Raw genomic sequence first — 26,681 nt, forward strand, 5'->3', positions numbered from 1 at the left:
GATTATAAAAAATTAAGCCAATAAGATTGACGGATGGTCAACTTTTTTTTGTACATAAATAAAAATTTTATATCCATATTTACTCATATTATTATTATTTAAAATCAAAATATATTTTTACATAACGCAAATAAAGTAATTTTTTTTTAATATTAGATTTAACCCACCACTGAAAATTAAAAACTTTTGGTACAAAATTAATTCAGAGAGCCAATTCGGAGGTCAATGGGTTAATAAATGTAAAGGTTTGAGTAAAAACAAGAAGTGGATTGTAACAAATAGTATAATTTTATAATACACTGAATACCCGATATTATTAAAAAAATATAGTGAGGAAATAGAAAAATTTACTATGACTAAGTATATTTCTTTAATTATTTAGTATCTTAAAATTAAGAAATCTCTAAAATGTATAAAACAAAGCCATCTGTCTATGCGCTTAGTTCTTCTAAACTACGCAACGGACTTTTATAGGGTTTTCGCCATCATTTAGAGAATTTCTATATTATATTAATATAAAGTAGAGAAAAGTCTCTGAGCAACGCTGGGTACACGTCAGCTATCAGTAAATAAAATGTAGAGCAAGCTAGCTATAAACTTTGGGCAGTTGGGTAATATTTTCTCTAGTTTACAAGAGCTGAGTAAGAAACAGGCAAAACTTTAAAATGAGTTTACGTTTTTCTTCTAAATAAACATATTATATCAACTATATAACTTATTACAGTAACTGGATAAATGTGCACCAAATGTTACTAAAAGTAATTAAACGTATACATAACAATATAATCTAAAACTAGAGTAGTGATATTTAGATCTTCAATTTGTCAGCGAGAGAGCAGGACAGTCCTGTGCCATCAGGCTCCACGTTTAAGGTCTTGACCACTCCGTTCTCCAGGATCATGGAGTACCTCTTGGAGCGGAGACCTCCCAGTGGGGGCAGCTCCACGGACAGCTCCACAGCTTTGGTGAAATTCCCCAGAGGATCAGCCAACATGCGGATCTGTAATTCCCAAAACACAAACATATTAGAACATGATATTATTGTTTACTGCACCTTTTTATTCATCGGTTGAGCCACCCTAGACCGCTGTTGCACTGCACGGCACGACGCATCCACACGAAATATTATTTTCATTCTTTTGTACGAAACAATGCCCACCAGAGCGGTGCTTAACCGCGCAGTGCTGTGTGGCAGAGTTACCTCTGGGAGAATATTTTGATGCGCAGTGCATTTGGGGCTAGCTTGGTATAGTGCACTATACATCACCAGACAGTTCGCATTTGGGGTCCCGATGTGTGTGCATTGGACAGCAGGAATTTATATTAGCTAAAATGTTATTGACGAGTCGTTGATACCTTACACATGTGTCGGAAATATTCCCGCAACTGCGGGACTTAAGTAAGTAATTATTGATTCTATGACATATTAAAAAAGGTCTTTGTTCCTCCAAGCTTTCATGCTTCCCGTTTATTAATAGTGCCCTTTCTTTCGGCCTCCTCATAAAGGAAATGCACAATGATAATATCTTGGTCAGAGTCGTCCAAATTGTTCAACACTAACAGAGCTAGCTAATGAGTCACACACACTGCAGTTGTAGTGCGATTACTAAGTGAAGTGAAACTCTAGTGCGTTTCAACCTTCATTGTCAAGTGGCAATTTCTTTTAACAAGCCTAGATTCTTAGAAGGAATTAAAAATGTTCTTCCCCACAGCAGTGGCGGCTCGTGACTTTTGGGTGTACTAGAGTGGTAATATTATAAAAAATGGCATTTCTGATGTTGTTACAGCTGAAAACGATTTTTTATTTTTTTTCTAAAATCGATTTTTTGTATGAATATTTTCAGGAAATTTCAGTATAGCCGTGCGCCTCACGGAATTCCTCAAAATCTTCATACAAAAAATCAATTTTTCTAAAAAAAATAAAAAATCTTTTTCAGCTACAACAACATCAATTAAGCCATTTTTTGTAATATTAGCACTCTAGTAACCCAAAAGTCACGAGCCGCCACTGCCCCACAGTAAAAATGTAAATACAAAAAAATGTTGAAAAAAAAGGAGGGTACTGCAATTGTTTAATTATTATTATTGTTTAATGAGCAGGCAACATTCTGCTGATGTGCTCATATCTGATTTCACAATAAGTTTAATAGTAAATGAGTAATTGTGTTCAAACAATGTAGCTTTAAAAACGGGCTATAGTCCAGGGGCACATTTTCTAACAGTGTTCAGAAATTAGTTGTACTTTCCGAAAGGAGATGATACTACACCATGTTCCAAAGTATGTTTTTTTAACCGTCAATATATTATACGTGTGGATGGGACACCAGTGACCTCCATATAAAAATTGATGATATTTTTTTAAGTCATTTTAATCCTTATGTAAAAGGAAATGTATGAAGAATGAGTTCAGAATGGCTTGGACTAAATATTGCCCCAAAAATATTTTATTACTAATTACTTTATTTGATCTAGGCAGCTTCTCTGATGGCTTTGGAATAAATAATGATGTCACCACAGTAAAAGGTTAAACATTCCCGGGTTACGAATAACCCAACAACATTTCAAAACTACTATTACCATCATTATTAACGGAAAACGTTGTTTGTGCATGGAGGATTTAGCTAGCAGAGGAATTAAACCCATTTGTATTGTTGAAATATATAATAATAGGATAATTTGTACAGCGCCGTTTTTATGAAAAATCACCCCAATCAAACATATTATGCGAAAATGTGAAGTTCGGGAGTCAAAAATAACCTCACTTCTGAACATAATATAAATTATTATTATTCCAAAATCGTAGTAAATACATGTTGATATTGTAAGGAAATTTTTTTGTTTCTCTTTACATTTTATTGTTGAACTGTAAATTTAAACAGTACTAATCATAAATTGAGAATAAAGTGGTGGGTGGAAATTAAGCATTTTTCTGGTGAAAACAGAAATAACCAATTTATTTTAGTGGCATTAAATTACTAAGTAATTCATTTTGGATGCCAGCTGGCACGCCTGTTTGTGCTTTTTCAAGAGAAAAGTAGGAGCCACAATTGAACTAAGCTAACGAATCTAATATTAACACATTCACTAACAAAAAATCTATTGATGTCATTTTAGAGGAGATGTTACATGACATAATAGGCACGGAAGTGATGTATGTATTGTATGTAGTAATACATATGTAGCCTGTCTATTTGTGTCAAAATGCGAACACATATCTTTTCTTTTTATTACTGATTTGATCAATTTCACAAAATACTCATATCATGTGACCAGAGCCAGCCCTGTACAAACACAATTGGAGCACTCCAATTAATTCCCGCCTTGCCAAGGAGTGATAAAACCTAATACAGTGCCCTTGAGCTTTTTACTAGCGCCAGGCGCTGGTTTGGTTTCAGGGCCGGCCCTGCATCGTCGTTTTTCAGCAAGTGTCTGTCAATGTCTTAATAATTGTGGAGGTTTACAGAAATATAGCAAAAGATGACAAGTAGGATACGGGAATAATTAATCATTACCTTTCCAACAGAGTTTTGGTCCTTGCCCCAGGCAGCCATGACGTAGGGGTCATTGACGGAGATACAGAGGATCTCGGCCACTCCCTCCTTCTTGAGCTTTTCGGCGTCCTTGACATAGCCGGGGACGTGCGTCTTAGAGCAGCCGGGCGTGAAGGCTCCGGGCACGGCGAACAGCACTACCTTCTTTCCGCTGCACAGATCTGCGATGTTCACCTTGTTGGCTGGTGAGTCCTCGTACAGGTCCACGCTGGGGATTTTGTCTCCTTCCTAAAACAAAGTATATTGTGCAGAACTAAAAAAATGTTTGCACAGAAAAAGTCAAGAATTACGAAGAGTCGGGTATAGGCCACTGATAATTTTTCTGTATTATTAAACATAACAACTTGAAAAATTGCTCTGTTTTGTTTTTCCTTCGAATTTGCCTCTTATGCAAGCAGTGATGGGACTAAATAGAATTGTGGAACAGGAATTACATTCTGAATTTATGATTGGTTCAGAGATATGGCTAATTAAATAGAGCATTCTTATTGATCAATGAAGTTTAAATTCTTGCCACTAGGATTTTAGAAAAAAATCAACAGCTTTGTCATCACTTGACGACAAGCTAAATGCGTGAGGGTAAAACAGAAATCGGCAATAGAGTTTACTGGCTACATATATATGTATTGGCATCTGCAGACATGTGTGTGAGTCCGTGAAGTGCAACATCATCCATGAAGGAGCCACCCAAGTTTCGTAAGTAAGTTTTTTTACTTTGTTATTTTTCTCATTTAAACTTAAAACTTGTTCCTGATGAATTAATTTTACGATCGGCTTTTGTATTTACTAATCTAGTAATGTAAAGCAAGCAATAGTTGATAACATCACAAGTGGTGCCGACAGGATTGATAACAATAATTACTCATGGGAGTGTTTAAGTCTTTCACTCTGATTGAGTTATCAGCATACAATTTATTACAGGTAATATACACCTAAATTTGAAACTTACAAGAGACTAGGCTATTGCCCGTATGGTGGGGGTTAAATATCTTATACAGGGGGCCTACTCTGTAACTTTCCTGCAGCCGGTTTAGCCACGTCACAATTCCGTATTAACCCTTCCCTTACGGTATTCAATAATTCCTCGTCCTCTGTCGCTATACACTCAGTAAATATTTATATATTGTAAGTACTTAATGCAATACATAAATGTAATGCGGAGGAATACCTAAAATTTGAACTCTGTGTTTAGTATACTTAGAGAGATATTTTATTAATTAGAGGCAATGTTCACCAAGTTCAGCGCCGGCAAGGAAAGGTTAAACCACAAACTTACTGGTTGGTTAACCCGAAAGATACAGAGTAGGCCCCCAGGTCGATAAAAATAACAGAAATTAAAATAAAAAAAAAGAAGTTGTAAATAAATGTAAACATAGACCTACACCTAAATAACAAAACATGATGTAAAATTAGTTGTTATTATTGCATCAGCTTTACTTTAATTATTCTGTGAATGGCATGTTGTTTGGTTTGAAGGACAAGTAATATTTTTTTTACATGCAGCTATAATATTATGTATTTAGGTTCATTATCGCAGGTACTTGGCACCAACAATGAGGCAGCATTAAAATATTGACCAACATCAACAAAGATATCCAACTATTGTTTTTTACCAACTACCTACACAAATGTAATTTTTTTATGTATAAGTCAATGATCTACATAATAAGATTCAATATCATGATTTTATTAGATATTTTTTGTAGTGTTTTGATTATTTTATAGTGAGGTAGTAAGAAACAGAGATAACGAAAGCAGATGTGGATATTACTTTGCAGATGTGTAATTGGCATTAGGAATTCAAGAGGATGGGCATAATCAATGACGTTACGATACAGGGTGTTAGAGGGCAAAGGCACTAACTTCGGGAGTGATTGATTTTACACGAATTTAGAAGTAGAAAAGATAAATAACTTTTTTCGAAAATTAAAAATTTTAATGAAGATTAGGTAAAAAAAAGGTGAATTTTTGTAAGAGGAAATAAATATTCTTCCATGGCTAAATATTTTTGTATGTGAAAAAACAACAATAACTGCCAAATTACTTAAATTGTTTAAAATAGTCAATTAAAAATATATATATTTACTTGGCATAATATTATAATTTGAAATCTCGTATTATTTTGTAATAAATAAATTATTCCGATTACAATGATACTCATACATTATCATTCACGAAAGCTATTTGTTTTCTGTTCTAAATTCCAATAATGTGACCTTTATTGAAATAGTCAGTAACCTCTCCATTTACTTTGGAATTGGTGACACGTAATAAATAATCAAATGAAATACTATGTATAATCAACTGATAATGAATGAACATAAAATTTATTTAAACAATTTAAGTGTTTAGGTATCACATGTAAACATGGTTCCACGGATGTGGTATTCTGTACCACAAAATTCATTGTATATATGTAAATAATGTTAATCTATAAAGTCAATAGAGAAAATAGTACTGACACGCTCGTGGTAACTATAACAAGTAATAAGGATTAGAAAAGTAAACCCCTAAAATAGGACGATATTTGGAAACTTTACGAAAGTAATTTGTAATAATATTTTTTAACCTTTGGAACACCAGACTCTTTTTGAGGGAAATAACAAAAATGAACTCTAAATTATTTCAAGTGTAAGCGATTCTGTTAAAAATTTTATGCACTTTCTCATAGCATATAGGTTTAAATTGCATATCAAAAAATTCCAGCTAGGGCGAAATTCCAATGCCGGCAAAGTATGAACGGTTTGTCGGCGGGGAAAAAATACTTTTCAGTGGTGCATGGACGGTTTTCCAGAGGTTAAAGAAAATAAAAGATACTTTCACACAACATGCATTCGTTAGACGAGGGAAAAATAAAAACATTGTGCAAATCAGAAAACTTGATAATATACAAAATGAAAATCAAATCATTCTTTTGATTTGATATTTTTCTGTACAGTAACAAAATTAGTGAAAACTGTTCAAATTCCCACAAATCAAACCACAAGCTTTTTCAATATACCTATAGGCGCAACCGCCCTGGGGTATTAATGATTTTACTAAACATAAAAAGAAGAAAACTACACCACTTTAAGTACATTACCGGAAGCACCAAATACTAAAACATCCCACTGCAATCCGGAGGTACAATGAAGAAAGACCAGGTAGATTGCAACTTGAGAATAATCGCTGTGTTTGACTGGTATATTGCACCATTCTCAATGATGCAAGTATAGGTAGTATTATTAAAATAAGCTTTAAACCCTTAGCCACTCAAACGATGGTTACCTATATTTAGGTCTCATCGCTCTAGGCCTTGAGCCATGGCTGCCTAAATTTAGGTAGACGGTTTTTGCCAATTTAGTTTGAAATTATCGAAAAAAACTAAGATCTTAGCTCGCTAGCTTGATTCAGTAATTCTCCTGTCCTGCAAATGACAGTGTAGGTAGAATAATTTATTCCATGCTGGTTGATGTAGGTGACTTTGAAAATCCTGTGGATGTTTATTTTACTAAAATTCATTGATATGTTATATATCAATGTATTTGTTATTGAATGCTCTGTTCAGTAAAATTTATTTTAAAACCCTGGAATTAAAAAATTGAGAAAATGTGTTTTTATTAGGAGATATCAGATAGATTTTGGTTTGTGTTGTGAGTGCTGAGTGTTTTAATTTATATATTTGTACAACATGAGCTATAAATACATAATTTGTGCAGTATTAAATACTAATTCAGTTAGAGTAATGCATAACAAAGAAACAGATACAATTTTTATTATTCTGGGACAATTTTCAGTCTGTTATTTTCAATTGAAAAATATAATATCACTGTAAAAAAAAACTGTGCACGAATTTTAACAGTTTTGGTAAGTATTTTCTAAAATTTAATAAGTGAGAATAATAACGGGAACATGTCTTAATTTAATAATATGTTCTAAGTATCCAGTAATAAATACAATTTTTGATGATTTTGTAATCAAACATATAAAATTAAGGCGATGCCATACGTCGTGTAATATTTTGAATCGAGCCGCCATCAATAACACTCCTTACGTAGATGGCGATAAGGCTTAAATTCCCGTTTCACACCATCCAGCTGTTTTGATTTAGGCAAGAAAAAAACATGGCCAAAAAGTGCCTTTTATTTTATTTTGTGGATGTTCAGGCATAAATATTTAAATGTTTTTCGATCATTTTATAAATAACTTAATCTGCCACATTATACAATAAAACCATAACCAAAAATAGGTTCGTAAGTAGGAAATTTTGAACTTTAAAGCAGTTTTCATGGGCCTTATAAATTTTTTTTTTCTGGGCTTATAAAAAGACTTATGTAAAAAAACACTCGATTATTTCAAAGGTCAAGATGTATTATACTCGCGGTATTTATTTAAAGCATCTGAAACATTTCTAGGCGACCAAATTTTCAAACCAAAAACACATGATTTTGCTTTACTACGTAGTGCATCGCATTAATGTGTTATGATTTGTTTACTTTTTTTTTAAATTTATGAAACCTACAAACATGGGATAAACAATGAAATATAGGTGAATTAATTGGCTTTAAATCGCAGTAAGCATTGAAAAGCTGCGTTGAAAGGGGAGTTAGTAACTTACAATAGGAGGATATTAGAACAATCTAAATTACATTTTTAGCTAAGTACTTATCACGCAAGTTGAAAAATCAATAATACCAAAGATCAATCAATAATTCATTCACGGTCAACTAGAAGTAACTAAAATAAGATAAGCAATTTTCCATTTTGCAAAACTCAGGCTAACAAGTAAACTTGTTTGGGTAACGTACACATTTTGTTTTAAAAATACTTTCATTAAAACATAAATTTTTTTTTTTAAACTAGTCTAAAAACCAATTGCAAACTTGTCGAATTCCGCTGCATGCAAAGGCTCTTTAATAAAAACAACACTTGATTTTAACTTAAATATCTAATGGAAACAAACTATATCGGGGGTATTAGTCGCAAATGGACAAAATAGGTTTTTAGGGTTTAGTTTGGATAATATTAATAATTTAGGTGTATTTCCTAACCTTCCAACTTGAATTTGATTTAGAAAAAATGGAACTTTAAAACATTTTTACCATCTCCCACCACATATATAGTTATTTACTGTAGTAATTAAGTTAAAACTAAATGCTATTTGTATTTTTTTTCATGCAGCCGAATTCGACAAGTTTATCAAAACATGGCGTGAAGAAAAGACGTCAAATTACCCGTTTTTTTTTACGAAATTGTTAATATTATTTCCCATTTTCGGAAACTGAAATACTTACTTCTCATTGTTATCTAACTGATACACAGTGGTTTTGGTTAAAGGTGTGAATTGACCGTCTCCCTATTTTCTGTATATTTACATAATCAGTAATAAATACCTTAATTGGAGCCATCTTGTTAGCAGAAATGCACAGCGACCGTCTGATTGTCTTCGGCGCACAAAATGCAATAACCTCAATAACCGGTCTCCTGACGAAATTCATTGGCGAAAAATTTTACCGTAAAATTCACGAACTGTCTTATAATTGTGCATAGATTCTCAAACACGAAGATTGTGGATTCATAGAGAATCATGTGTCAGAGCTAGTGATGGGCATAATGAGGAAGAACAGAACACTTTTTTGTTTTTAAATCGATATTTTCTTATTTTCATACCTAGTTAGTTCACCACCTTTGACCAGTCTGAAGATGGCTTTAACGAGCTGAAACCGGTTACGGTCAATAAAATTAAAGTGGGAAAAAGTTTAATATTATTTTTTATTATAATATACTTTGTCATAATGATATTTTTAGGTATATTTTGCTTTAAGCCACTCTTAATTTGAATATGGAATAATAGGATGGGGCTCAGCAGCATCAAAACACGTTAAACAACTGAAGGTAACTGCATCATAAAGATCATACTAAAAGTTCTCATAAGGACCTCAACAACAGAAAAAAAGAACAGTTTGACGTTCCAAGTATACAGAAAATCTATGCCAAAAACACTCTGGTACATCACCTCAAAAATGATTTACAGGCAAACACCTTACATACTTTTTTTTTATAAATTTAATTTAGATTAAATTTGATAATATTATTATTAAGTTCTGCAAGTGTTTTAGTTTTTTATTATTGTGACAGCTGTTTCGGCTTACAAGGCCATTTTCAAACTGTGGTTAGTCCACATTGAGACGACGTATTTATACTATTTCAAATGTAAATTTTGAAGGTGCATACATTGATTTATTACTGGTTAAACCGATGACATGATCTATTGTTGGTTAAACCAATCTATGTTTTCCCCTCAGTAAATGGTAATGAGTTCTTAATTATTTACTAATGACTTTATTGCTGTGAATTATTTGGGTGCATTATACTGCTTGGGTTTTGTGAAAATACTGAGAAGTGGTGAATTAAATGGAGTTCTACGAATTAAACACAAAAACAATAAATACCTTACATACTCATAAAACCAGAGCCAAACAAACAGAGATACTAAATATACCAAAGTGTAACTCTACCTTTGGACAAAGAAGCTCTGAATTTTTAGCAGTAAAAGTATATAACAAACTCCCACTTAGTATCAAACTTGTCAAAACAAAAAATAACTACTTAAATGACTTTAAATGTCGGCTTAAGGAACTACCGGATGAATAACTCACTAGTATATTTAAAACATCGTCGTAGAATTTTCTGGAAAACATTACCCAAAACATGAAGTCGAACCATAGAAGTCAATGAAAACTTCCAAAACCTAATCCCCCTCAACACAGGATCTCCTAGTAAGGAGGACTACGAATATAATCAACATCCATATAAATATACCTACATATTCTTGTAAAAATGTAATATTTATATAAAAATATATATTTAATTGCTATATATAGTATCTTTGCCTTGCCAACATTGCCTTCCTGATCATCGTATCTTGTTCGGTTCCAATTTCCTATAATATATTAGATGAAACAGCTCACAACCCTGTCTCCATAAATACATTCATACTTTTGAACTCGTGCGTACATCAGAGCAGAAGAAGAATCCTCCGTTGCCATGTATCTTAGCGTAATTTTTAACTTGGTTTTTTTATGGGACAGCCGTGCGCATAACTGTGTCCTGTTTTAAGATATTTTTAAAATTTTAGACAACAGTACATCAAATTGTTCTTCTGAAATTCGTAAATGATTGCAACAGCCTTCGGTATCTTCTAACTCCATATCTCAATATAGTGTTAGAAGCACCCAATTCGTTTCTCCTTATAATCCATTATCTGGCCTACGCACAACGTTTTTTGGGCTTTTTCATATTCTAAAGTTCGTTCCGTAAATATACGAAATCATAGGGACGCACGAAGCGATAACTTCACTTCACGCGAGGGTAGTTTATTTATGCTTGACGCCATTTTGATTAGCAAAATCAGTCCGAGTTAAATTGAAACGTCTGAACGATATCTTGTTCAATTTTTGTCGTTCAATAAAAGTCGTTCAACTAAAATCGCTCTGTCAGAACGGGGCATGATTGGTTTATCTATGGTGATGAGTATCTATGGCATAAAATGGGCATAAGCGGCATAAACAAGCATAAACATACACAACATAAATAAACCACTCATCTATGGCTTGGGTCGGTTTCATGCCAGTTCAATTGTCAAATTTCAAAACACACTTTTGAATGGGTGAAATCTGTTACGAGAATCCCAAACCTTTTGATTGTCCTCCAGAATATAATTTCAAAATGGGCACCACTGAAAATGATTGGAATAAGTGCTACATCAAAGTAAATGGAAAATATATAGAGGTTAACGAGGGTAGCGTCATCAATCCAGAAACGAAAAAGGAGGAAAAGGTGGATTTTTTCTATTTATCGCCCTCCAACAAAATGGTCCTCATGGACTTTGATGATGCGATGATTGAAATTAAAGAATCTCTTAAGCACCACAAATGTAGACCAAAATTGTTGGATAAGCGCCGATACAACAAACAAAAGTATTACAAGTAAGTTTAAAAATTACAGTTTCACGCGAACCGTTAAAAGCTGCGTGGGATCACGGTTGATAGTTGAAGATGTGGTATTCCGTCCGCCCTTTCTAAGTGGCAAGGACTTGAAGGTGTTAGTCTGAGGAATCCGTCAAGGCAGCCAGCTCTCCTTATTTATGCCTACTCAGCCAAGTCATTTAGTTCAAATGAGTGAGGTTCTAGACTGTGGACTTTTGGTAAACTTCACTTCATTGTGTTCCAGAAGTGGATTCTTATGGACTATGCTGAAATAGACGAAGCCATGATGCGTGTAGCGTAATGTGTTGCATACTGACGCATACCTTAATTTTATAGTTGGGATATGTAAAATATTTCGGTAAACTTGTCGAATTTCGTCGCATGCAAAGGCTCTTTTAAAACAAAACAACACTTGATTTCAACTTAAATATCGAATGGAGACAACTATTTAAGTCGGTGGTTTAAGTAAACATGCACGAAATAATTTTTTAGGGTTTAGTTTGGGTTATTTTAATAATTTGTGTGCATTTCCTAACCTTCAAACTTAACTTTGATAGAGAAAAAATGGAACTTTAATGCATCTTTTACCATCTCTCCACATAAATAGTTATTTATTGTAGAAATTAAGATGAAACCAAGTGCTGTTTTTTTTTTTGGCTTAGGAAGCATGCAACGAAATTCAACAAGATTAATAAAATTTCCTTCAAATCATGCATTATTTAAAAAATATATAGCTCTTCAAAACAAACTCCATTTTCTCGAACGGGACCCTTGTTTTTGCCCGCATGACCGGGGATGTGGTGAATAAAACTTATGTAAGGGCGTCATGGGTCCCTGGGAATACATTTACTTCAAGTTATAGTTTATATGTACATTCAAAATAAAAAAAATATATTATCAATCACAAATCTTTACAATAAATCAGAGATATAATGTAAATTTTACACATTTCGGCCGGGTATTTTTTGCACCGGCGCTACCCTGACTCCGGGCGAAAATAAAGGTCCTGCGCAAATTTATTTAATATGTTTTAAATCCCTATATCTTCGAAAATAATTAAAATATTTTAGTAAAAATTTCTACGTAGTAACTCAGCATACCCAAGCTATAAAAGTACTAAACGAAAATCGAATATTATTTGAAATGCAACTCAATTAACCTTGTAATATGTTTATTACGGTCCGCCTATCGGTATTTGCTTTCTTTAAATACGCCCGACATCTCTCGTTCGCTTGCACATAGGAGTTGAGTGGGTGCAGAACAGAGAAAGAGATTCGAATCGGGTTTCACGGTCATAAAAACCCTCATTCCAGGAATTGAATTATTTCAATAACAAATAATATACTATCCTTTTGTTGATATACCAATGTAAACGAAAGCCACGAAAATAAATATAAAAAACAGACTTGCATTACGATTCCATAATTATGTACATTTAGTTCGGACCTTTATAAAGAGATTGGTATATAATATTAATATAAAAACATTGAATAATTCCATCTCTCCTGCCATTGAAATGATGCCGGCGCAAAAGGTAGAACTACCCTTCCCTTTGCGTCAATCGACCGAACGGGTAGAACTACCTTTCCTGGCCGAAGTGTGTTAACCCATCCGCATATCATTATTTTGAAGAAAATATGTACACAAATATACTAATTAAATTTATTCCCGAAATTATAAAAGTTGCCCCACCCGGAAGGGAGGTGACATTGTTTGTCAAACTGTAGCGTTAGTCAAACTTCGTTTGTCAAACTTAGGTACATATTAGGTGTCATACAAAAAAACAGAAAACAGTATTACACTTACCAGAAGAAAATCTTTGCTTAAAACTTCGTCATTTTCAAAGTATTAGTTACACAAACTTATTGGTTATTAAGTAGATTGGTTCTTGACACACATAAAATTTATAAGTTTTGGTTCACAAAAATACTGTTAGAGTACATATTATATCTTTGATGGGCGGACATAACAGTATAACTGCATTTTTGACCATTCAACGATTTATATGATATAAACATATGTTTTGAGTACTGGTGTAACTATACTGTTAATACCATTGATGCCGGCATACACAAGACACATTTTCTCATATAAATCGTTGAATGGTCAAAAATGCAGTTATACTGTTATGTCCGCCCATCAAAGATATGTAAAGTACATTTTAATTCACAACAGTAAAATAAAAAATAATACATAATTATTGAAGACAATATTATCGATTTCTAAACGAAAATCTGAAACAGAAAAATCAGAAAAGGATACGGTCACATCGTTTAGAAATCGATAATATTGTCTTCAATAATTAAATATTACAATTTGAGGTTTTAATCAATAAAGTTATTCCAAAAAAATAAATATTCATCCCAGACTTGCAGAAAAGTCAATAGATGTCGCACATTGAAATAAAAAAATAAGATAGGTTTATCTAAAAAAAAGACGCTGTCTAGATTGCATTTAGTTCGGGTTGAATCTTGCGATCATACATAAAGATAGATGCCAATAAAAAATGTGCGGTGAAAAAATGAAGACAATGTTGGAAGTTCTTATTCGAAGTATGATACAGTTAAATGTGACCGAAGGGGATAGGGTTCCATTAGCTCAGTGGTAAAGAGCGGTGCCCTGGCAAGGCAAGGGTCCTGGGTTCGAGTCCTAGATGTGACCGTATCCTTTTCTGATTTTTCTGTTTCAGATTTTCGTTTAGAAATTGATAATATTATCTTCAATAATCAAATATTACAATTTGAGGTTTTACTCAATAAAGTTATTCCAAAAAAATAAAAATAATACAACTAAAACTTTAATTAACTTATAAACTTAGGTTCTTTTGCGTATGATAAATTTTAAAACACTGGCATATGCAAGGCTATTCCACAACGTTCACACTCCTATCTGCTAGTGCTCTTTTTCTTTTTTGCGGAACATACTCTGCATTGGCGTTTGGCAATGGCATTCCCTTGTGCAGTCACAGGTATAGGTCGAGCAAAGTTTGCCCAATGGGCTGCCTAAAGTCTCATTTCACTGTCAGCCGCAGGACGCCCTATTCTGGCGTAAGCTGGTAATTTTACTCTTTCTATAAGTTGCTTTGCCACTATCAGCCGAAATTAACAATACTTCAAATTCTTTTTGCTGATTTTTTTTTGTATAAGCAGTATGAATTGAAATAACACATCCAATTTTTTTTTTTATACCCTTTCAAGTATCGTCGCATCAATTGAAACGAAGCCAGTTGTTGGTCCATTTTATCTACTCTCCCCATACCTTTGTTATATTCAACAACAGGTAATGGTTTCATCGCTGTAGTTGTTGATCGTCATTTTCGTGTTGAAGTCTTTTCAGCAGAATGCATAGTGGAAATAATATAAACTGGTTTTTTATCTTGCCATTTCAATGCCATCATTTTGTCGCTAAATTGGGATTGAACTCACCCTTTTCCAGCTTTAATGTTTTGAAATGGGACGGCATTTGTTTTCTATTGGTTCGTACTGTTCCCAAAACATTTGTCCCTCCTTCTTGTAAACGTTGGTAAAGCAGTGGCGAGGAATACTAATTATCAATAAATAGTGTGTATACTTCGGAGAGATAAGGTATCATCAACTCCATAACAATAGCATCTGAAGATGGCAATTGAGCATCTCCAATTTTTTTCCCGGCGTAAATACGAAACTGAACACAGTAGGGTAGGGCGGGGCTAGTTGAACATGATTTTGCTAATTTGACCCCAGACTCGAAACTCTTATAGATATTTTTGTTTTTTCAATTTATTAAGATAGCTTCATTATCTGGCTTTATAATGTTATTCATGAAATGATACGTTGATCTTATGGAAGATATTTTAATTTTCACGCAGAAGGAGAAATGGTTCAACTTGCCTCATAGGTGGGGTTAGTTGAACCACCCCACGGGGCTTGTTGAACAATATAGTGTCAAATATGTTTTATCATTTACGCACACAGTTTTATAAAACAAATTGACTTATTTAAGCAAATTTATTGAAATAATGAAAAAATACAGAATTAGGTAACGATTATTTTATTTAAAAAACGACTATAATAAAACAGGTATGTTTTCTTAGAATTATTTAATCGATAAAATCAGAAAACAAACATTGGAATAGTTCCAAATGTGCACTTTTGGCGTGCCCAGAACAAGAACAGAACAGAACCAGAGCAGAACCCACTCTTCTTCTGGAAAGCTCTCTGAATAAATCTCATCACAAATTAGGCAAGCACATTCTTCACAATTGTCGGATGATGAGTCTGACAATGTGAAGAGTTTTTTCTTAGTTGCCTTCTTTTTTTGCTTTATCTGTTCCTGTCTTTTGCTTCTTAGATTGCTCTTGGGCAAGAGAATCCTTTTCAGGAGTGTCTGTTAAAATAGCAGCTCTTCTTTTCTTCCTCGCTGTTTGCAGCTGTTTTTTGGCCCTGCCTTTGGAAATGGTCTAACGGTTTCAGGTGAAAAGTAAACGCCACTTCTATATGTAGATGCTACAGTATTGTTGTTGATATTGGGAGAAACATTCTCTTTGCCTGTTGTAGGTATACCGTGTACGCATCTAGAAAGTTTAAAAAAATCGGTATTATGTACTGCCATTCCTCATCCAGAACATATATATTATGTGAGAGACGACATGTCGATTCTTGTCATAGTGGTCTGATCCTACTTCCTTTTTCCTGTTTTGGTAATCCTGGGATGACATCATCTACTCGCTCTGTGATTGGTTGTTTGTTTTGTCAGGTAGGTAAAACTCCATCATTATTGATGAGTGAAATGAAAATGAATGCACTACGTATAAAATTACAGTAAGGAATCTGAATGGGGCAAGTTGAACCAAATGGTTCAATTAGCCCCACCCATGTTTTATTACAAATTTCATCGGATAACTCATATACCACTAAATGTATTACAATTTTACAATTGACAAGATATAGTTAAGTAAACACCAATTTCAAATTGACTTACCTTGACTTGGTATCTTTTTCCTTGGTATCTATTTTCAAAAAAGCAGTCGATCGTCTTTTTTTACTTTTGGAGCAAAATCACACAAAATCCCCGTACACACGCTACGGATGCCATGTGCCTACTGAATGCTTGGTGGCGCGGTCCCCACACTTCTAGCTTGCTAGAACATGTTCAGGATTCTTCGTAAGTCTTTCGGTTCCGAAGATATTGGCGTGGCCCAACTAGCCCCTTGGTTCAACTAGCCCCGCCCAACCCTACCCACTGGTATTTTAAATCAAAACGAGCACTTTTTGAGGGATTATATTGAATAAATGAAAAATTTTCTTAAGACTTTCATCGATGGCAATATATTGGTCGGGAACATATAAATAGGGAAATTTTTCATTGACATAGTCGATTACATGTAAAAGATCCCTGGTATCTGCTGTAGCATTATCAACCAGATGTAGATACCTACATATCTGGGTATATCGTTTGAAAGGCATTACTGATGTGAAAAAAGGTGTACCAATGCTCTTTCTTGCAGACCAATAAGATTGCAGAGTATCCTTTGTTACTTGCGATTGTAAGACGCACAGGGCAATATAGGCTTGTAGTTCATCGGATTTTAAATACTAACTACTTTAACTATTTAAATACAAATCACTTTAAAAATAGTCACTAGTATAAAAAGTTTTGATAATTTCACTAACACAAAACAGTTTAAAATATATTATGTTCCTTATAATAAAATTATGATTTTTATTTTGTACCTGGAAAAACCAGATAACATAGAAATAATCTTTAAACGCAGAAAAGGGTAACACGCACTAAACAGTTTGATTTTTGTGATAAAAATTAGTCGAACAAATCATAACGCTTGACCCACACCACATGTACTTTTGAAACGTCAAAAGCGTTCAAATTCAACCGACTCATAATAATAAACTGTCTCGAAAAACTACAACTATTGCCGTTTTACCAATAAATACGGTACTTATAACTATTACGCACGTAATTACTCAAGTGTCTAGATCAGAAATGTGAAAAAAATTATAATACAGATTTGTAGATGTCACACAAAAAGTAACTGTATAATATGAATTACACACGGGCGTGGGAGTGGCTAGGTAATAGTGATAATAGGTAAAGTTATATGTACTTTTGCACTAAATGCAACACATGTTGCCCGATCTGGGATTTAATCTTCATTTTACAGTTCCTCTAATAACGGTCTACGCTCCATATTATTTACTTGACTCTGTTTTCCATCTTCATAATCAAAAATATTTTTACAATAAAAATATATAAATTTGTTTTAGACCACTTTAATTTTAATTACACTACCGGTTTCGGAAGCACCCTTCCTTCGTCAGGAGAATATTAAAACCGGTATAGTGTAATTAAAATTAAAGTGGTCTAAAACAAATTTATATATTTTCATTGTAAATTATGACGAGCCACAAAGTAAATGCTTATTACAAATATGAAAAATGTTTTTATTTAAAGATTATACCAGAAGTTACGAAATCTGGAAGAAGCCATTGGAAATATAAATAAATGCCAGGGCTGCCAAGGCTACCCGAGGGGCCAACTCAACGAGTCCCGACAACTGAATCTAAGTGGACTTTCTCAAAGGTTTGTCAATAATTAATAATGAAGAAATTTACAGTTGGTTGTACAGCTAAGTCTTCCCCTTTCAGTACATTTTTTCTAGAAAAGAGGTCAAATTCAACATTCCACGAGATGTAGGATCCTCGTTATGACATGACGTTAATGACATTAAAAATATTGTTTTTTGTAGAGATATAAGTAGCGGGAATGGTTTATCTGAGCAGAGCGCAAACCGAACATATTTGATTGAATCGGATGAATCAGTTGATAAAACAAAAAATCATGTAGAGATTGATTCGGTCCCCTCCGCCGTGGGGCCCCGCTCGCAGAGGAAGACAAGTGAAGCCTCTTTCTACATCAGTGCAGATGATTTGAGGGTTATTGGAAAATGGGCTTCAAAAAATAGAGATTTTATCAGATACAAGGGAATGGATTCAGTTCCCGAAGGAACATTTGAAAATGATGATGATTATTTTTTTCAATTGATATTTGCAATAAGCCCGACCGTAGTTTTGGATAAAAATTTACCAAAACTTCGAAAGAAAATGAATTCAGGTGTTACAAAATCTCCTAAGATTAATTATTGTGACTCTGACAATGGAGTAGATATGGAAAGTGTTTTGAGGTCACCGAGAAAGTTGTCCGCTGAATCTGATGAGCAGAATGCGATGAGTCAGTTGGAGTTTGTGGAGCAGCTGGGACTTATCCACAGTGACACGCTCAGCAAGCATCTCAGCCAGTCTTCCGGGCGCAACTCACGGGTAACTGATAATAACCAATATCTAACTTAATTACCGCACTTACCTTTTCTTACACCCCTCATATCCCTCCATTCATTGTTATTTCTGTTTCTGTTCCAGGCCTGCCGAAATTTGAGTAAAACTTCGGAGTTTCACATGAGCCCGCTAGACAGAATACGCAACAAGCGGAAATTGGAAAATAAATTGTTCACTGATGAAATAAACAAAGAAAACTTAGTGAAAAGGAACGATGTTTCCAATCGGCCTTTTTCTATTATTGATAATTGGAAATCTACCTATACTCCTACACTGAACCAATCATTCGAGGCAGAAAAATCCAGACGGGAGAAAAAACAACATCCTTTTAAGTATGATTCAACAAATGAAACTTTACCTTGGCACACACAGATTAAGTCAAATTATTAATTTTGTTTAAAAACTCCAGCCTGAATTAAAAGTATTATTTATTAATTAAAATTATAATAGTAATTTGGGTAGCCCTGCAGGTCCTCTACCCCTGGACTTCCATTTGTCACTATTTTTTGGGACACCGTGTATATAAAAATGAAAGTTTATTTATTTGTCCTTATATGTCGGAACGGAGTGACTGATCGACGTGATTTTTTGCATAGGGATTGTTGGAGAACTAGAAAGTGACATATGTTACTTTTCATCCCGGAAAAACACTTAGGACGAGTTGTTTTGGAGAATTTCAACAATTCATCAAATTTCAACGTTCAATTTCGGGTTCCGTGAAAGTCCAATTTAAGTTTTATTACTATATCATTATAGGCTAGTTGCTTGACAGAACTGAAATGATAACAGAACTTGAAAAAATCTTTCATAGAACTTGAACATGAATTTTGAAGAATTGTTCAAATTCTCCGAAACAACCCATCCTCAATTTTACCTATGTAACCTATTTAAACTAGTTTATGTTTCATCACTTTTCATGACTTAAATGACGGTTAAATAGTTAACTATGTTACCTATTTAAACTAGGTTTTGTCTAATCACTTTTCATGACTTATATCACTTTTTGTAGGTGTGTTAAACTGTCATTTTGATGAGATACCCGGTCACCAATAAATTGTAATTTAAAGTCACTTTTAATTTAAGTATAAAGTCAAACCACAAAGTGATTTCTGATTGAAAAGTGATTAAGTGGTTTCTTTAAAATGTATTTAATTTAGATAGTGGCTCATTGTTTTGATGTGTATCTGTTTCAGAGTAGCAGTTAATGCCTTCTACACTCCCAAAGAAGACCGTTTTATCATAAAGTGGGTCACAGAGGGAAGTAATTATACCAAGGTCAAAGGGAATGCTATTTGGCAGGACTTGGAGAATATGCATATAATGCCCGGTGGAGGTAAATTACAACCTATTATTTAATACAACACGGTTTACGCTATTATGTAACCTCTATAATGGAGGTAAATACAGGGTGTCCGGAAACTCGTAGTACAAGCGGGAAACTAAACTAAATTCCTAAGGTATGTTTACATGCGATCATACGGAATATATCCGAAATTCATGCATCACGTGGAACTGCTAAAGGAGACAAATTACCAAAGCCTGGAGACTAGGCGTAATGCCGGACTCATGGTATTTGAATTAAAGTTACTAAAAAACCTTATCGATTGCCCATATCTCCTGTCATGCTGTGGATTATTCGTTCCTGATAAATACTGTCGAAATCGTAGCCACGACCTATTCTGTATACCGCAGGGTCGGACAGATGTCATTGCCCGACATAGCATGACAAGAGGTATGACCTTACTAAATGCCCTACCAGCGGATATAGATGTGTTTAATATCACTATACCATGTTTTAAAAAATATATGTACATGTATTGTTAGTTTTAATAAAATTGTACCATAATTGGACTTACCTGTGTGTCGTACAATAATAAAAAAAAAAAAAAAATAAATAAAAAAAAAAAAAAAAAATAAAAATAAAAAACTGGTGAATCTACATCACATTTGGAGTCGATATTGTAGTATATATTTTTTTTGATTTGAGCTTTCGTTATCGAGTAAATCGAGTTAGAAGTTGATTTTTTTTTTTTTTTTTTTTTTTTTTTTTTAATCAAATTCTTATAAATTATTACTGAAGATCAAAGTACCCAACTAATTAAAACTATTTGAAAGTAAAACAAATGAAGAAACTCGGATTTGAAGCATTATTTTGAAATCACCCTTCATTTAATCCGGTGTAATCATAAAATATTTCTGCTCTGCAGGGTTAAAACATCTGTTGTTCAACCCTAAACACCAGAAAAAACTTTAACCCTAAAATAGCCGAAAAATATTTTTTTTGGTTTTTTTTTTGTGAAAATGCTCAAATCAAAAAACTTTATGTTTTTTTGGGTTCCCCATGTGGTGTAGATTCTCCAGTTTCCCGCTTGTACTACGAGTTTCCGGACACCGATACATATTTTTTTATTATAAAAAATTATATAACAAGAGTTTTACTATAACAAAAAAAGTAGTCATGCAAAGCTATCACTTGGCAGCTTGTGTGCATTTCTTACCATTTTTCTAATTTAATAAACATAATGCCAATGGCATTACAAATAAATTCAGTTAAGGGTATACTTAAAATATATTTAAAAACTTCACATCCGTGGATGGCGTTATTTTCAATATTGTCGAATAAAACACATTTAACACGTTAAGGCGCAGACACACTGCGCTATACGCATCAACGCTTATTTGAAAGTGGCCTATGCAGATTGTACGTTTAGGTGTTACACTACGCTATAATCTTCCTCAGGAAAGGGGGTTCAGATTAATTGGGGAACTGCCGCGGAATATCATTTATTTGTATGGGATCACAATTTTATCGCAAAACTAACACGTACAACAAAACTCATTTTTCATTTTTCAAAACTCGTGCTTATGTTTGTATAGAAAATTTTTATTACCCATCCAAAGCATAATTGCAAAAAAGAGTGTTCCAAAGTTCTAATGGTGTAACGCATAAGTTCAAAAGAGACGGAAGACAGGAGGATTTCTGAATTCTAATCACACAATATGTATGGGATTGTGTGGGGTTGGTAGGTATGCATTCGCAAAGACTTGGTGGATAGGAAACCTCAACACCAAATCATGCAATTGTCCTACCTGCCCAATGTACTCATCCTAAAATGTCACCATGATCGGCATAATTGTTGCAAGATGTAAAACCTAACTTTAAAAGTGACAGTGCAGCTCAGTGCAAAATAATACTTCAGACAGGGCATCTTTTATTATACATCACACCTTACTGTGATGTATAATAAAATACAGCGATCACGGATTGAAATATTACGAATTTTATGTTTCAATATATTATTAATACATATTCAAAATGTGAAGCATCCAGAATCTGGCAGACCTGTGGCCCCAACTTCGACGATGAGTTCTTTGTTTCCTATACTCTAATCTGGACTTATCTTATGTTCCAGAATCCCAGGTTTAAAACATTGAGGAATTCTGTCCATCAGGTTTAGCGGATGCATTAAAATTTAATTTTCCCATATAACATAGCAGTTGACATAGTTTTGGGATTGGTCCTTCGAGTGTGGTATACGGCTTATCCCAGCAGCATCTTCAAACACCGATTAATACAGTGGAGTCACAGTGTCGCGACACCAAATTCAGTAAATTAATACAATAATTAATGTAATTATACAAAAATGTTATTATTATTATCGATTTATTGCAGGCACAAAAAGCAGTTACTTCGAAGTTAGAACCGGTGCAGGTTATTATGAATTGCACTGTTCTCTTGCCATCTTGGTAGCGCGGCTTGAGTAAATTTGCATTCTTCTCTTGCCATCGCGCATCCCTTGTTGTGTCTTCTCTTGGTAGCGCGGCTTGAGTAAATTTGCACCCTTCTCTAGCCATCACGCATCCCTTGTTGTGTCTTCTCTTGGTAGCGCGGCTTGAGTAAATTTGCACCCTTCTCTAGCCATCACGCATCCCTTGTTGTGTCTTCTCCGTTTGGTAGCGCGGCTTGAGTAAATTTGCACCCTTCTCTTGCCATCGCGCATCCCTTGTTGAGTCTTCTCCTCTTGGTAGCGCGGCTTGAGTAAATTTCTCATGCCGGATTGATTAAATCATTTCCTTGAATATTTTGTTTTATCATTTCAGATAGATCTTGGCAGAGCTTAAGGAACCGTTTTCTGAAATACATTCTGCCTCGATTGTGTGATTATGGATTGGCGAAAGAGGACGTTTTCAAAATAGTGAAAGGTGCAAATGAAGGTATGTACTAACAGCATGCACCATGCACATGTACTATGCTTCAAGGTATTGATTGCCCCATGAATGTGATATTGAATATGTGCTCTGATTGCAGGCTGCATGATCAAGAATAAGAATAGGAACCGAGTACACAATGAGAATTACGGGTTAGTTATCCGACCGAGAAAAGGTAAATGGCCTAATAATATTATTGTTGTTAAATTTGTATTATGTCCAGAGATATGCAAAATGGGTACCCAAAACCATTTGAAATACAAAATGGAAATGGGTCAAAACTTTTCCATTTGAAAATGCAAAATGGTTTTTAGAAAAGCATTTAAAATGCAAAATGGAAAATACCCATTTTGCATTTTGCATTTCCATTTGAAATGGATTTATTTGAAATAAAGCACATCTCTGATTATGTCATGTAGTGCCATTGTATTTTAGTTCCATCTTTATGTAAATTACATTTTAGTAAATTGCCAGCTGGCAATTTCTTCCACCAACCCAGAACCCAATTTACCTCTTAGGTTTTATATGTTAGGCAATAAACTCTCTATAAAAAATAGTAGAGAGGTTTTCTTCAACTTTTATTACTGTGTACATAAATAACAAGCCTTGCCTTGACAGTACTTCACTTTCGAGCTACCGCTAATAACAATAATTACTACAAACTTATTTAAAACTACTTTTTTTTAATGTTTCTACAATCTGTATTTTAATTTTGTTGCTATACAGGGTGTCCGGGGGAAAAGTGCTCTAACTTCGGGAGGTGATTCTACATGATGGTAGAAGTAAAAAAAAAAAAAAAAAACATTTTGCAAAATTCCTATGTTCATTTTCAATCATGTATCCCCTGGCGTTAGCGCACTTTACCCTTTGGCTTCTTGCACTGCTGTAGGCGGCGCAGTGTGCCTAATATATTTACAGTATGTACATTTAATAACAATAATGATATTTTACTAATTTATATAGCGTCGTTTTCGTGAAAAATCACTGTACAAATATATTTATTAAATGATTAACACTAAAACTAGTGACTTACATCTAAGACTTATATGTAGTGACTTACGACTAAGGCCTATAACTACTGTCTTAATGACATATATATTTACATATGTAGAAACATACAACTAACATACTTACATTTAAAAAAATACTCTTTCTAATTTTACTCTGACAATTTACGTAAAGTGTCCATGAAGTGATTTAATTTTTTAAATTTCAGCCGACAAGAGAAATAACCATAGAAATATATCGCCCAGTCGTATAACTATCAGGGAACGACCAAAACTGGCGGAGAAACGTAAACCCGGTCCTGATGTTTATTTAAATTCTGATGAGTTAGAGGATAACACCCCGGAGCTGTCCTTAGCGGAATACAGAACCAAACTGAGAAGAACCAACAGTGCCACGAAGCCCTCTGCGGACCCAGAGCCAGATTCGGATCAGATCAGCACTCGTCTTCGGACGCGCAAGCTCTTCACTGAGACTACCTTCGTGCAGTCCATGTCTGAGAAATTGTCAATGATTGTTCAATAAAGCCGCAGCGATTTCGTCAGACATTTTAACATTTCATCTTAACCCCTCAGGCCTCTGACATATTCAGATAGTCAGATTATTTACACTTTGCAATTAAATCTGAAAACTAAAAACTGCTTTTGAAAGGTGATAAAATACGCTTTCAAATGTTATTATTAGAAATAAACGTACAATTTTTGAAATTTTACATTTTTTGATGCAAACATAAAAAAGTTTTAAAAACTAAAATTACTGGAAATTCTTTACCCTTGTATTATAACTTTTTGCAACCTGACTTTTTTGTCGTTTCATGTAAATCAATTAAATTAATAAAAAAGTTTCATAAATTTATTTTCAAATTGCGCTCGTAAACTTTTGCTTCATAAAGATGTATATGTATTAGCATTTTTCTGTGGTTAACTTTTAGATTTGAATATAAAGCGTGGTGTTTTCTCTTTCTAACACTGTTTAGATAATTTTTCTCACCATGACAGTAAGGGAGACATAACAATTTCTAGTTGTTCCCAAAAGTGAACAAATTAGCCTGAGGGGTTACAGAGATTCTCGCTTCTGTAGTGGTGTACTGTACCGTATGACTACTGCGTGTAAGGTAACGGTAAGTTTGAGTACTATCGATGTGCACAAATATATTGAAAATGATTTGGCTGTACTTAGGCTGTCTTTCATAAACTCCTTCCTAAACTTCCGACAGTTTTTGATTACAATTAAGTTTGATGATTGTTTATGGATGCGTTTTGATGTTGATTGTTAAGTTTGATGTTATGAATGCTGCGCTGGGTGCTGCAAGACAGATATGACATCTCCAGGATCTTGGATGACTACAGTTCAATCCTTATTATTTCAGCACAAATTGCTGGGCCTTATTGTGCCGCTGTCATTTATTTCTCATTTTTGTTTTCATTTATTGAAACTGAATTATTTATTCCATTGTAATGTTAGTTTAAAATATGTATGTTTTGGTGTTAGAGGAAACTTATTATTTTTAGTGAAATATTTTCTGAATAATGACTGCATGCAATATCTTGCTAATTTTATTTTTAATGTTCCTCAACACGTATAGTTGACTTTTACTCTACACATTAGTTTTAGTCTAAGTTTTTTTTTTTTTTTTTTGTTAAACTTTTTCTCAAATGTCTCAAGTTTCTCCCGAAGTCGGTAGTTGTCTGCCCGCAACTTCTGTTTCTTTTAGCTATCCGTGGTGAGTATCTGATGATATAATAGGTTAGTGAAGGTTAATCAATGGCAATGAATAATTAATTAAATTAATTATTAATTAATTAATTTATTAATTAATTAATCAAGGTGATATCTCACAAAAGCGGCGCTATACAAATCATCCAATAAATAATAATAATAATGTCTGCCTATGAGCGATAATTTTACACCATGATACCAAAATTGAACTTGGTAGGTGCTTGGTTTGGTTGGTGGTAATTTAGCGCGGTGATATGTTTAACCCATAGTCCTTGTGTTATGTGCAAATTTATCTGCTTACAGCAAGCAATAGTAATACATACATTTATGCATTCATTTCAAAGAAAAGAGATGTAGTACATGTTCAATATCCTATTATTAATTATTATGTAATAAGGAACTCCAGTCCATTTTTTATTTATTTTTAAATCAATAATGACCTTCTAACTTAAATGAATTATTGTAAGAGTTAGTTTTAACAGTTAAAATAACTTTCAAAGTTTTAATTTTTCGGGTCTCGACAAAATGCACCAAATCTGTGGAATATCTTTGTGACGTCACCATTCAAAACGAGCTTACTTTTATTTTCAACAGGTTAAATTTAGTAAATAAATAACTGTTATTACTCAGTACTGAGACTGTTTATTCATAAAATAAACTGCTTTTAATTGAAGAAAACATTGTAAAATTTCGGCATCTCGTCAGTATTATTATTGAATTGGACCAATATGTAGAAACTTTTCTTTTTAAAGCCTTTTCCACATGCCGATTAAATTTTTCCATTTAGTTAACTCATCTGATATTTTTGTGTACTTTACAGCTCAAACCGAGGCATGCTCATAAAAGTCATTCTATCTTCTTTCGTATTGCGGTGAGCAGTGGCGGCTCGTGACTTTTGGGTG

The 26,681-nt window shown here is 33.8% G+C and overlaps 2 protein-coding genes across 2 annotated transcripts; one reads left to right on the forward strand and one right to left on the reverse strand.

The window, feature by feature from the left end:
- Window positions 1-267: 267 nt before the first annotated feature.
- Window positions 268-9,090, reverse strand: Prx5 (Peroxiredoxin 5). Its single transcript, XM_089635460.1, has 3 exons — window positions 8,924-9,090; window positions 3,513-3,779; window positions 268-1,000 (listed from the first exon to the last, which is right to left on the reverse strand). Exons 1-3 carry the CDS (start codon window positions 9,026-9,028, stop codon window positions 809-811), a joined length of 564 nt encoding a protein of 187 aa, XP_089491586.1. The 5' UTR covers window positions 9,029-9,090; the 3' UTR covers window positions 268-808.
- Window positions 9,091-11,153: 2,063 nt separating this feature from the next.
- Window positions 11,154-24,849, forward strand: LOC149421294 (uncharacterized). The gene is made up of 8 exons (XM_089635461.1): window positions 11,154-11,518; window positions 17,966-18,094; window positions 18,261-18,831; window positions 18,931-19,178; window positions 20,040-20,179; window positions 22,948-23,061; window positions 23,156-23,230; window positions 24,272-24,849. Exons 1-8 carry the CDS (start codon window positions 11,196-11,198, stop codon window positions 24,583-24,585), a joined length of 1,914 nt encoding a protein of 637 aa, XP_089491587.1. The 5' UTR covers window positions 11,154-11,195; the 3' UTR covers window positions 24,586-24,849.
- Window positions 24,850-26,681: the final 1,832 nt, after the last annotated feature.

This window comes from Hesperophylax consimilis, chromosome 9 (assembly GCF_061612785.1).
Source record: "Hesperophylax consimilis isolate HC1 chromosome 9, BYU_Hcon_1.0, whole genome shotgun sequence".
Lineage (NCBI taxonomy): Eukaryota > Metazoa > Arthropoda > Insecta > Trichoptera > Limnephilidae > Hesperophylax > Hesperophylax consimilis.